A 13977-nucleotide genomic window follows, 5' to 3' on the forward strand; every position below is an offset into this window, starting at 1 on the left:
GAAGGTGTATCTTTAGGGCAGTTTTGAGAGTGAGTAGGGTTTTACACTCCTTTACTCCTTTTGGTAGGGCATTCCACATTTTTGATGAATAGCATGAGGACGAGTTCATTGGGGCGGCCATAGCTGAGTGGTTAGTGAGCCCGCCTAGGGAGCCAGAGGCCCTGGTTGCCCCAGGTACGATTCCAGGCCACGCCAGCATATGTGTCGATGAAATGAAATTTGTCCCTGAGCAAGACTCTTAACCCCTAATTGCTCACAGGCCCTCATTGGAAACAAGCCCGCAAGGATCTTATTCCCTTAGTTGAGCCAAATCTGGGTTGAACATGATTTGTGGAGCTGCCTCTGGTGTTATGATCATGGACTGCATTAACATTTTGGAAGTATTTTGACAAATACAGGGGGATCCCAATGTTGTGGTGTATCTTGAAGACCAGGCCCATAGCAAGTTGCTGTACTCTGTCCTCAACCCTAAGCCCTCCAATCCTAGCAAAATGAGCAGGGGTTAGATGGGTTTTGTGATTGAGGCCAAGAAGTAGCCTTAAAAGTTTGTTTTGGGATGTTTGGAGCCTTGTTTTTAAGGCCTTGGAGGTGTTGTGATACCATGAAGTGCATGCATAATCATAATGACCTTGAATGAGGGCCCCTGCAAGAATTTTCAGAGTATTCTTACTGACTAGACGATCAATCCTCCACAAATAGCGTGTTGTTTGGTTGACATTTTTGATCACTTTTTCGGCGTTTTTGTTACCAGAGAGGTTTGCCTCCAAGATGGAGCCCAGGTAGGTAATTTCATCCTTTCTTTTGATGACATCATCACCCACTTTGATCGTGAAACTCTCTGCCTTGCTAAGGTTAGGACTGGACCCAAAGAGGATGGATTCAGTTTTACCCAGGTGTAATGAAAGTTTGTTGTCAGAGAGCCAGATGCAGATCTTGTTGAGTTCGGAGCTGAGAGTTTTCTCAACCTGCAGCCTGTCCCTGTCCGAGACTAGCAGGGCCGAGTCATCTGCGAACAGGAACAGTTTGCAGTCGCAGGCTGATGACATGTTATTCACATATATCAGGAACAGTAAAGGTCCTAGTATGCTTCCTTGTGGGACACCACAAGTCACAGGGAGGGGGGGGACTGGGTGCCGTTTACTTCCACCACTTGCTCCCTCCCTTCCAGGTAGGATCTCATCCAGTTCACTGACGTATCATCAAAACCTATTGCTTTGAGCTTATTGATCATAATTGGGTGATTAACGGTGTCAAAGGCCTTCTGGAGGTCCAGCATGACCATGCCGCAATATTTGCCCTTGTCGACATCTTGTTTGATAGAGTCGTTCAAATAGAGAAGGCATGTGTCAGTGGAGTGGTTTGTTCTGAAACCAGATTGGAATTTGTAGATTAGATTTTTTTCCGCAAGATACTTATCGACCTGTTCATAGACTATTTTTTCCATGACTTTCGAGATGGAGCTAAGAATAGAAATAGGGCGGTAGTTGCCAGGGTCTAATTTGTTTCCTTTTTTGTACAGAGGGGTCACCCTTTCTTTTTTGAAATCGTTAGGGACCCGTCCCTGTATGATGGAGAGGTTTATTATGTGGGTAATGATTGGAGCAATGGAGGCGGCTGAGTCTTTTAGAAATTTGGCGGGGATATTGTCGAGGCCTGTGGCTTTGTGTTGATGAAGAGCATTGACATCTAAAGTTTGCAAAAGTGGCCCGTTTTGAACAAAATGCCGCAAATCATGAACGCAGCGTTCCTACGTTGGGGAACAAATGCCACCCTTTCAACATTGCTCTATTATAGTGCCACCAGGAGGCCGATTTTTGCAAAACACTCTTTTTATGTTACTCCTACAAATGTTGTCCAAAGATCATGCAAATCGGTACATATAATCTCTTTAGTCAAGTGATCAAGACGGATCCGTCCGATCTGTCCGCTTGTTCACATTCCAGCCTGATTGGTGAATTCCCAACAATTCCCAACATTCACAGATAGTTATACTATTCTTGTACTATATTACAATCAAATCATCCTTAATCTTCAAGTCATTATTTCGGTGGACTTAAAAATCATTGGCCCCGATTCATCAAGCGGTTTACGACCATATTTTGTACGTACCGGCATTTAAGACAAATCCTACACCTGCAGTCAGATTCATTAATGTTTTTTGGTCTGTGTTTTGTGCGTCAGGTGCGCACGTTCTCAGGTCAGCCCCAAGGCTGTCTTACCAGGGCTGAAATGTGCGTATGTCTTTAGAATGCCTTTATTCTTCATGCCAAAATCAATTACAACAGTGGCAAACCTCAAATAAAATATATATGTGCCCAACATTTGTCAACACCTATATATAAAAAATGCAAAATAAATGTCAAACGATGTATTGCATTTAGAGCTGAATTATTAGGTCCCTCAGTGTGTTTGCCTGCGGGCCATCTGAGCCAAAGTGTCACGTAAAAATGAAAATAGGCTATCATGCCTTAAGGAAACTGAGGAGGGACTGACGCACCTCCAGTGTCCGTGCCGCGGTATTAATTTGTAATAGCCTACTGTAGGCTACAATACAGTTAAGTGCAGCAGCATGATTAGGTTACTGTCGTCAACAACCACAAATACCACAAGGCTTTTGGCTAATGCCCTATATTATAATTTGTCCTGTCGTTCTCGGTGTACGGCCTTGCTTTTTCCTCATGTGCTTTCAATTATGCCAATAATAAGCGTGTCATAATTCCTAGTTTGAGTAGTTGTAGTTTGTCATTTTGTGGTAGGGGGTCCTCATCAATGACTCCAGCCCAGGGGCCCCCACAACCCTAAATCTGGCCCTGATTGTAGGCCTATATAAGCAGTGTCATGAAGCATCAGGGCATTAATTCAAGCTTTGTGATGCATTGTGAGCTTGGAGATCCATTGTCAGCTGTTCTTATCAATGATGGACAAAACCTCCTAACTCTACCTGAGCTAGATTTGGGTAAAGTGGTGATAATATAATGACACATGCAAGTATCTGACAATTTATAAAGTCACAATACCAACTTTGATGAGGCAGTATTCTTAATTTCCTGATAATATTATATTTTGTGTTTTCATTTCCTGAAGATTTTACATATTTGAGTTAGCTGGTTTCTGCCCGACAGCATAGATAGTGCCTCTGTTGTTTGGAAACCTTGAATGCCCAAAAACATTACTTTTGAGGAAATGTTCCAGTGAAAAGAGCAGATCACTATGTTTGCTCCTTTTGTGCATCATTCTTGTACGACAAAGAAGGTGTGTGGTTCAAATCAGGCCGTGTGAGTCCTTAATGTGTGTTCATCTTAGATATTTCTAGAACTATGCTATTTTAATATACTACACTATTTGCCGATTTTAGTGATGCCTGTTCATTTCAGAGGAATACACAATGTGGGTTAGTCACAACTGTAAGGAAACATATCTTCCCGTATGTCTCCAAACCTCCCCAGCTCTATAGAATGGATGAAAGGTTCTTTATGTGACCCAAAACCTACCTCACTGATCTTTAGTTCAATTGTGTCTCTGTGACCTCTGCATCGCTATGAGGTGACATTTAATTGAAATCTAAGCATAGACCTAACTCTAGATGGTTATAGCTATATACAATCTATCTAACAATCGGAAAAAAAACAAACACACATTTCAGGTGTTGGATTTCAGGTTGAAAACCACTTCTGTAGTCGATATCATACAAGACCTAACGTTGTTCGATAGCGCTCAAGCACAAAGTGATTAAAATAACTTGTACAACAGGATGGTGTTGACGACTCAACTTCAGATGAAATGGATGCAGAAAAAGGTGAGAGTTTTACGTCCTTGGTACAGTTCAATGCTATTACAGTACTATTTATTTATGTGGGGATGTAGAGATGCAGAGTTTATCTTTCATTAATATAATGACATACTCTGTGATGCATTTCTCAACCACTCTTTTATTTTTCTTCTTGCAAACAGCACATTTTGTGATGCAGAACAGGTCCCAGTTGATTCAAAACGTTAACACAGTCATGGCTATAATAGATAGTCTAGGAACAATGGTCCATCATGAGTTCCGTGCCAGGATTCAAGCCAAGGAGACAAGCATGGACCAAATGAGGCTACTGTATACATTGATGCCAGTTGAAGGGGGGATAAACATCAAAGCAGCATTTTTTTACACACATTAATTGAAAATGAAAATGGCCGGTAAATGTAGCAACCTTTATATAATTTATAGCAACAGTCCCATAGAGTGGAAGCTTTTCAGGCTTTCAGCTACCATGAGGTCATTATTAGACACACCTGGTATCAATTGGGAGGAATTGTGATGCATCATCCATTACATTGATATTTTTAACTGAATATAGCTATATCAGTGTCAGCTCCACAGGCTGAATATATTGGTTAGGCTAATATTTTCTACTTAAAAAATACAAATGTCATAATGTTATAACGACCAGTCCCATTTCAAGAATGTCATGTCCTCTCCATTATCCTCTTCTACTTACGCAGGATCTGAACTTACATCAGAAGACTCAGCTAACAGTCATGCTGCACTCCCACCTGCTGATCTGCAATGTCAAGCCAAAGGTAATATACAGTATATGTGATTGATTTTAACGGACGACTAGTCATCTCACTAGATGGCATCGTTCAGTAAAGCAGAGAAAGTCAGAAGAATAATTTTCCGTCCAAAATGAGTTAATAGACATCGAGACTCCAGACATACTAAAGTATGTGTGACATAAATGTCAGAGCTTAAATTGACATGTAAATATGAACATTTATAATAAATGCATCAACATGTGGGTCAGAATAGAGCTAGCCACAGCAATGATTTTGTGCTTAAGTTCATAAGAAATGAAAATAATAAATGTTTTAAATGTTGAATTCAGTCACATATGGGCAGATAAGTTTTACCTGCTTTACATTGAATTAACTGCCAACACTAGAGAGCTGTAAGAAAGTCTTTATTCACAGCTTTATCATCACAATACCACAAAGTGGTGGCAATGGATACATTTGAAAAACGTCAATAAGTTGTTTTAACTCCTTCTCTAATTTCCAATAGTCATGTAAAACTGTAATCATTGCATCAGCTTTCTATTTCTGAGAGTTAGGGTGGATTCACACTATGGTCCCGGGTGCGCACCCTGGAACACTTGGCTGATGTTGTGATAGTGTGAATGTTGCGTATCGTTCCCCGAAACGGATCACCATACCGTACCCGAGACCACCTCCGGAGGTAGTCTCGGATCCGGATCATGCGTACTCGGGTACGGAACGATGCAATGTGAATCCATCCGTACCAACAGGAGGAAGTGGACTGCTAATCATATATAATTTATATATTTGTTATAATGACACATTATTTTAGCTGGGTTATACCTTCTCATAGTTCTACTTGAATGTTGACAAGAAATAATAATCCCGCTAGTGTTTGAGTACTGCGAGCCGTGAAAAAACATAAACAAAAAACACATGTGTAGCGAAACAGTGTTGGGCGCGTTACTTTAAAAAAGTAATTAATTATAGTTACTAGTTACTTCTCCAAAAAAGTAACTGAGTTAGTAACTGAATTACTCTTTTGTAAAAGTAACTAGTTACTAGGAAAAGTAACTATTTGCGTAGAAAAGTTGTTATATGTGAAAGAATTTCGATTGTTTTTGGGAGCAGGTTTCACAAGCCAGGGGCATAGAGTAGAACAACATAGACAGGTACTACTTACACATAATAACCTTTGCCATGAGGGAGAAATAAACTTGTAATTGCCTACACCAGTGGTTCTCAAACTTTTTGGACCTCAAAAGTCCAGTTTTTAAGTCTCAATATGTTGAAATAAAAGTAAGTAACCTATTTTCCATTCAGTGACAGTTGTGCTAGTCAAAATTCTTCCTTATTTTGGTTTAAAGCTTTACAAAGCTTTACAGAGCATGTTCACATACATTTGTCAACTATAAAGAAAAACACTGGACTACACTACAGTCCATACTTCAACATTTTCTTTGAGCAAAAGTAAACGTTAAACAACAAAGTGCTTTTAACACTAGTGTGAATTAAAGACACAAACTGTCTCAGAACTTAAGACGACCAGTTGTCACACACACACACACACACACACACACACACACACACACACACACACACACACACACACACACACACACACACACACACACACACACACACACACACACACACACACACACACACACACACTTAGGAAAACTGACACTACCGTTTAGTTCAGTCTGTGTCACAAGTTTTTGTGGAGGAGTAAAATCCAGCTTTTGCTGCTTGGACGGTGTGGCACCGTGTCCATCTGTGGCGGCGTCATCATCGCTGGTGTTTGTGTTTTTGGCCACTAGTTTAGTGGAAGCATGTGTCAAGGAGAGATGCTTGCCTAAATGGAGTTGCTTTGGACAGACGTGGACAAACGCTTTCCCCCGGCACACAATGTGCACTTCACGTGTACATTCTTTCCTTTCCTTTCAATAAAGGTGAAGTAGTGCTTGTACTGCCAATTTGTGAAAGCCATCTTGTCTGATTGATCGTCGTGACTCGCCATCTCTTCTCTACTGGTTGTTAAAGTTAGTTTGTTTGTGTGTGTGCGTCGCGCTGCGTTTGTGTGTAAAAAATACCCATGAAGATACCAATACCAAGGATTCGTAAGTGATGTCATGTCACATGTCACTGCTTGAACAGCGTCGACTCCGTGTTACTTCCTGGTTGCGTAACAGCAAAAAGTAAGAGACATCACTGTCGTATCCTTGGTATTTTTTCGAACTGTGTCATGTTTGCAGCAGGAGGAGCAGCAGCCCAGCCTGTAGCGCAGACACACACACAAACACACACACACACACACACACACACACACACACACACACACACTGTTCGCCGGCCCGTGGTAACAGAAAGCTTGGGGACGCTTGACATAGTAACGGAGCACATTTCATTGTCGGTAACGGTAACGGCGTTGTAACGATTATTTAAACGCTGTTTTGCCCAACACTGGTAGCGAACGTGTATATATAAGGATAAATATACTAAGGTTTAGTCCGTGACGTCACTGCTAAAATACCAAGGATGCGTCCGTGACGCCAATATCATATTAACACAGACGAGTTACATTTCGAGGATTCAAAGACCAGTGCACACACTGCTTTGGTTGTGTATTGTTGATCTGTTGTTATTATAACTCAAGACAACGTCAGGAACACAGTCAAACTTTATTATTCACTCGAGACTCTGACAAGTGACATTTCTTCTGTGAATGACATTCTCTATCTCCCAAAGCCCCATAGTCCACAGCGCCCCCATGAGGCACATATTTACCATTACTGTTGAATGAAATGGTCTCGAGTGCGGATCTTGGCCAATGTGAATACTGGCCAGCTGGGAGAGGCCAATCGTACTCGGGAATGGTTTGAATCAATCGGACCCAGTCTGAATCCGCCCTAAGTAACATTGAATGGGTTCATTTTTACACTGATGATTTTATGGCGCAGGTCCTTCAGTGGTACCTGCTGTTCCTCCAGCTCAGATCACAGCTCAGAGTGGAGGCATAGTGGTGTCACCTACCATCTCTGGTCACATTGGTGGTTCTGTCAACATCAACATCACTGTTAGCTCCCCAGACAGAGGTACATACTGTATAATGGTTACCAGGCAAATGTGGTAGTTCTGCTGATAAAATATGAATTCTCCTTATATAATGACAAGAGTCCCATTTGAGCCAACTTCATTATCCTCTTCTCCTTTTGCAGGAACTGAACGTCCATCAGAAGACTCAACTAACAAGCATGCTGCGCTCCCACCTGCTGATCTAAAATGTCAAGCAAGTGGTAAGAATATGGGCAGAGATGTTTTACTTATTATATTTGTTTTATCTTTTTCTTTACAAAAATACAGATCAAATGATTGAACAGCCAACACTCTAGAGAGCAAAAAGAAAGTCTTTATTCACAACTTTATCATCACAGTATCACAAAGTGATGGCAACACATGACACATGGATACATTCGAATAACTGTACTAAGTATAAACATGTTCTACAATACGCACTGGGAAGATCATAGATTGTCATTTTTTATTGCTTAGGAATAATTACTCTGTAGTCTTCTTTTATCAATTCTGATATTCCTAACACTAGCCTTAGTTCAGAGGCCCTTTTAACCACTTGAACCCTCTTCTGAGGTGAACATTCTGTGAAAATAGCCGATCTACAAGATCACAACACGTTGTAGCGTCACCAGTGTGATGCGTTTTGAGCTTGTAACTATTTTCGGCGGATATTTTTAGTTTAGCCCTAGGGAATCCGGTCAACTAAATACAAGGCCCAAATAAGTATAGAGTTTAAGTGGTTAACTTCAGAATCACCAACACTTCTCATTTGTGTTCCACAATTACCATAACATGCCCTTACTGATGTCCTTTGCTCTTTGTCCTTTAGAAACTCTTGCTGCTGTGTGTCAACAACGATTCAAGTCTAATCTGAGGGAGAAGTTTCAGGTTTTGTTCAAAAAAAATGGGAAAAAAACACTTCTGAATGACATTTTCACAGAGATATACATCACAAAGGGTGGGAGTGGTGAGGTTAATAAAGAACATGAGGTCAGACAGATTGAACCAGCATCCATGCAACCAGCAATACCAGAAAATATAATCAGCTTTGAGGACATGTTTAAAACATTACCTGGAGAAGATGGACCAATAAGAACAGTGATGACCAAGGGAGTGGCTGGCATTGGTAAAACAGTCTTAACAAATAAGTGCGCTCTGGACTGGGCAGAAGACAAAGCCAACCAGAATATCCTCTTCATGTTTCCATTCACTTTCCGAGAGCTGAATAGGATGAAGGACAAGGTTTTCAGCTTGATGGAGTTTCTTCATAATTACTTTGATGAAACCAAGGAAGCAGACATCTGCAGCTCTAAAGGGTCCGGAGTTGTGTTCATCTTTGATGGATTAGATGAATGTCGGCTTCCTTTAAACTTTGAGAATAATGAGAAATTGACTGATGTCACAAAGCCAGCCTCCGTAGACGTGCTGCTGACAAACCTCATCAAGGGAGACCTACTACCCTCTGCTCACATCTGGGTAACCACTCGACCTGCAGCAGCCGATCAGATACCTACTGATTATGTTGACAGGAATACAGAGGTGAGAGGCTTCACTGATGCTCAGAAAGAAGAGTATTTCATGAAGAGATTCAGTGATAAGAATGTGGCCAAAACAATCTTCTCACAAATCAAGAAATCACGAAGCCTACACATCTTGTGTCACATCCCAGTCGTCTGCTCCATCCTTGCTGCCGTTCTGGAGAATGTGTTAATAAAAGGAGAACAGGATGAGAAAGGAACAACACCAAAGACCCTGACTGAGATGTTCCTCCACTTCACGGTGGATCTGTCTAAACAGAATAATAGAAAGTATACCGACAGCACTCCACAGAATAGAGATGTCATTCTGTCTCTGGGAAAACTGGCTTTTGACCAACTGGAAAATGGCAACCTGATCTTCAGTGAAGAAGATCTGAAAAAGTATGGCATTGATATCAGAGATGCCGCTGTGTGCTCAGGAGTATTCACACAGATCTTGAAAGAGGAGTCTGGGTTGTACGAGGACCAGGTGTTCTGCTTTGTCCATCTGAGTGTTCAGGAGTTTCTGGCTGCTCTTTATGCCTATGTGTCATTCATCAACAATGGTGACAACGTACTGTCGACCTTCAAGTTGTCAAAGCTATTCAGAGACAAGGAAGATCACTTCTACCAGAGTGCTGTAGACAAGGCCTTGGAGAGTCCAAATGGACACCTGGACTTGTTCCTCCGTTTTCTGCTGGGCCTCTCATTGGAGACCAATCAGACTCTCTTACGACGACTACTTAATGTGAACACAGGAAATAGGTCTAAGGCCAATAAGAAGACAATTGAGTACATCAAGAAGAAGATCAGGAATAATCCCTCTCAAGAGAGAAGCATCAATCTGTTCCACTGTCTGAATGAGCTGAATGACCATTCTCTAGTGGAGGAGATCCAGCAGTCCATGAGTTCAGGAAGTCTCTCCACAGACAAACTCTCTCCTGCTCAGTGGTCAGCTCTGGTCTTCATCTTGCTGTCATCAGAAAAGGAACTGGATGTGTTTGACCTGAGGAAATACTCTGCTTCAGAGCAGTGTCTTCTGAGGCTGCTGCCAGTGGTCAAAGCCTCCAACAGAGCCCAGTAGGTGCACTGATAATATCTGGTTAGATCCAATATTATGTGCAGGGGTGCACATAACTGGTGCAAAAGTGCGCATTCGTTGTCAAAATGCATGCTACGCTGCACATCAGACGAAGGGAGGCGCTCTCGCGTACCAACAGCTGGGACTGCGGGGACAGGAATTTACTTCCTGAAGCCACACTCACACATTCACATTGATGCACGCGTCCACCCCATACGCGTCCCATTCACACCCATGGGCGGAGGCGGAGGGGGATGGGACGCATGCAGCACATGTTTGAGTGTGGCCTCGAATCCTGACACAGCGCACACAGCAAGCTGCTGGCTGCGTTACATGCACTCGTCACCGATGATGAACGTATCGTGATGTGGTGCAAAATATGCCGTGAACATCCCAATCTGGCGGATAAAAGCAGCGCCTTTTATACAGGGACAAATAATTTCAGTCACCCAGCTTTTGATAAACATTAGAAAAGCAAAGAGCACATCAACATAGTGCAAACAATTGATAACAGGAGCAGCCAGGATCGGAGTCGCCCTCTTGACGAGGCTTGGAGTTAATGTCGGGAGTGCTAATCATTCACAAGAAGCGGGGTCCCGCATCACGCAGACCATTGCACAGACAAGTTATCCATGTATCCCTCTTTTATCCATCCTGCGAGACGTGCCGCGGTAAAATGTATTTATTTCTTTATTTGGTGCGCACCAAGTAACATATCCAGGCGCTCCCCTGAGAACTAGACCAAAAAGGTTATGTGCACCCCTGATTATGTGATCTTATTTTATTTCAATATAATACAATAATATTTTCCCCCCTTCAGGTTGAGTAACTGCAACCTATCAGAGAGATGCTGCAAGGAGTTAGCGTCAGTTCTCAGCTCCAGCTTTAGTTTGAGAGAAATTGACCTCAGTAACAATGATCTACAGGATAGAGGCGTGGCCTTGCTCTCTGCTGGACTGGGGAGTAAGCACTGTAGACTAGAGGTCCTCAGGTCAGTATTCCGGAACCTGTTCCACAGGTGACTATTTCAATCCTTGTTTAAATACATGGGGAGTGTACCTTTACAACTGTTTCAACTCAGCTGTGCCTTGTAGTAGGAGAGGTGCAAATCACCATTATACTGAAAAACTGAGGTCAAGTAGGGCAACAATTTGCACCACCAGCCACCTGCCTGCTTTGATCAGGTCTACTGGCACCAGTGTTGATTTTGACAGCAAATTTTGATTTAGTTTTAGTCATAGTCTTTTGAATAAAGTTCCATTTAGTTTTAGTCATATTTTAGTCATATGATTTATTTTTTGTTTTTGACTACTTTTAGTCGACTAAATATCATAAGATTATAGTCAACTAAATCTACAGTTGATTTAGTCAACTAAAATGTATTTTGGCGGGGCTTGATGGCGTCGTAATGGCTGATTTTACACTTGGTTGCATGCTGAAAATAGCCGATCTACAAGTTCACAACTCGTCGCAGCGCGACACGTTGTGAGCTGCTATTTTCAGAGCGCAAGACCCGAGCGCAGCCAAGCATAAAATGACTTGTCTTTTAGTTCTACTGGATCTCTTCTCCACTAGTCCTTCCCTAACATGTTAGTCTAGTTTTTATTTGTTGACAAAATTGTCAATATATTTAGTCTTAGTTTTAGTCATCATAGATTAGTTTTTATTTAGTTCTTATTTGGTTTTCGTCAGTGAAGACGAACATTTTTCATCATAGTTTTAGTTGACAAAATCAACACTGACTGGCACATAGTGGTTGTCTATTGCTATTTTCTGCAGTTTGGTTTGCAAATAGACATCTCCAAAATAGCACAAACCCACTTTATATAGGTTAGCTTGTCTGTTTCACATTATCAATCAATCAATCAATCAATCAATCAATCAATCAATCAATCAATCAATCAACCAACCAATCAATCAATCAATCAATCAATCAGGTTGGGATACTGATCTCATAGACATGCTGCTACTTCACTCAGTTCTATAACAGGGTATGAAGTGTATTTAATTGTGCTGACAGGTTCTAAGGGCACAACCCCATTCACTTAGCCTGACACTCAGCCTGAATTTTCATTTCGTTTCACTCCATTATTCAGTCTGAAAGCCCTCTCAGTACAGCCGTTTTCTGAGATGGGGGCGCGGCCAAAGTTGGACGCTTTGGCGATTGGTTCATACTGGATTATCCCGACCAGTTTTTATTTGACATGACATTTCGAGAAGTATCTGTACAGAGTTACTTTCTTAACTTACTGGCAGCACCAGACATTTGATGCTGGTGTTCCGCGGTTTTGTAACATTACCAACAGACACACTGTGTGTGTGTGTGTGTGTGTGTGTGTGTGTGTGTGTGTGTGTGTGTGTGTGTGTGTGTGTGTGTGTGTGTGTGTGTGTGTGTAGGTTGTCAGGCTGTCTGGTCACAGAGAAAGGCTGTTCTTCTCTGGCCTCAGCTCTGATCTCCAACCCCTCCCATTTGAGAGAATTGGACCTCAGCCAAAATCATCTAGGAGATTCCGGGGTGGACTTGCTCTCGGCTAGACAGAACGATCCACACTGCAGCCTGGAGGCTCTCAGGTATGGAGACACTTGATGTAACTCAGTGTCAATGTACTCTAGTAGGTTTACAATAGGTTAAAACTGTACCTTTATAGTACTACATTTTCAGGCCGCTACGCAGCCTTCAGACCTAGTCTTATGTTGCGCCGATAAGAACAATGGTCACCGAAGTATGGCCATTTGAAGTGTTAAACACTGCTATAACACTGCTGCCGAGCAGCGATAAACTTGCAGTCCCCAGGTCCACTGTCATACCTGTGCGACCTTGTGTTCAGGAGGTAGGGGTCTACGATCACTTCCTGGTAAAACCAGAAGTGACTATATCCACTACCAGGTTGAACCATTGAACTCCACACCCCACAGAGAGTGTGTGGGTGAAGTTTCAAGGCAATCCGACAAACCGGGAGTAGGAAGGGAATTTGTGTTTAAATTGGAAGTATGTGGGACCACCCACCACGTTTGGAGCCTGTAGCATGCGGAGAACTGGAGTTGTGGCTGATTGAAGGCTAGCAAATAGGAAAGCAAAGGGTTTGGGGCTTCAGCAAATGACAGCCCTTCCCTGTTGGCTATCTAAGAGCACCCACCAAGTTTGGAGGCCTTTACCATACTGGGAACTGAAATTATTGCTGTTTAAAGCCAGCCAATAGGAACACATAAGGAGGAGAGCTTAAGCAATTACAGCCTGTCTCTATTGGCCATCTAAGAGCACCCATTAAGTTTGGGGCGTTTAGCATGCTGGGAACTGGGGTTCTATATTCAATACTCCGCTCAAGGTCTCGCTTTGGGAGAGCGCCCTCTAGCACGAACACAGAAGTATTTTCTTGATTTACTTCCAGACAAGATACCTTTTGGCTGGATTCTGAATCTCTCCCCTGACCGGAGGTCCCGCCCTCCGACTATATAGTCAGGGGGGCGGATCTTCATTCAGTCCTTTCGTTCCTCTTCTCGTCTGGAAGCAGAGCGTTTTCCCTCAGTTCACCGAAGATTTGTTTGGCTTAACTAGGTTTCAACAGGCCAGGATCAATTTCTGTGACTACGAGACGCCGAACAGATCCAGGTGTTTCTGACTTTTACCGTAAGTGATAAAACACACAGTTTTCCCTTCAAATTCTGAGCTAGCACCCACGCTAACTCCTTGTTGTTACACGTCAGCCTCGATCGCTAAGAAGTTAGCTTGCTAACTCCAGCTTAGACTAGTAGCACTCGTTAGCACGGAAGCTAGCGAGT

At 42.4% G+C, this 13977-nt stretch overlaps 1 protein-coding gene across 4 annotated transcripts in view; it reads left to right on the top strand.

Annotated features, from left to right (window-relative positions):
* The window catches only part of LOC308077634 (NLR family CARD domain-containing protein 3-like), a 47483-nt gene that overhangs the window by 19394 nt on the left and 14112 nt on the right, over positions 1-13977 (top strand). For 2 of the 4 annotated variants that reach the window (XM_080418439.1, XM_080418440.1), the window contains exons 7-13: positions 3751-3796; positions 4489-4566; positions 7485-7619; positions 7743-7820; positions 8429-10196; positions 11018-11188; positions 12595-12768. In XM_080418439.1, coding sequence (XP_080274565.1) covers positions 3751-3796; positions 4489-4566; positions 7485-7619; positions 7743-7820; positions 8429-10196; positions 11018-11188; positions 12595-12768 — 2450 coding nt within the window. Of the gene's footprint in view, positions 1-3750; positions 3797-3951; positions 4567-7484; positions 7620-7742; positions 7821-8428; positions 10197-11017; positions 11189-12594; positions 12769-13977 lie in introns of all 4 variants that reach the window. The other 2 variants (XM_080418442.1, XM_080418441.1) reach the window with 1 other exon arrangement.

Source organism: Gymnoscopelus braueri (assembly GCF_963280865.1).
Source record: "Gymnoscopelus braueri genome assembly, chromosome: 21".
Classification (NCBI taxonomy): domain Eukaryota; kingdom Metazoa; phylum Chordata; class Actinopteri; order Myctophiformes; family Myctophidae; genus Gymnoscopelus; species Gymnoscopelus braueri.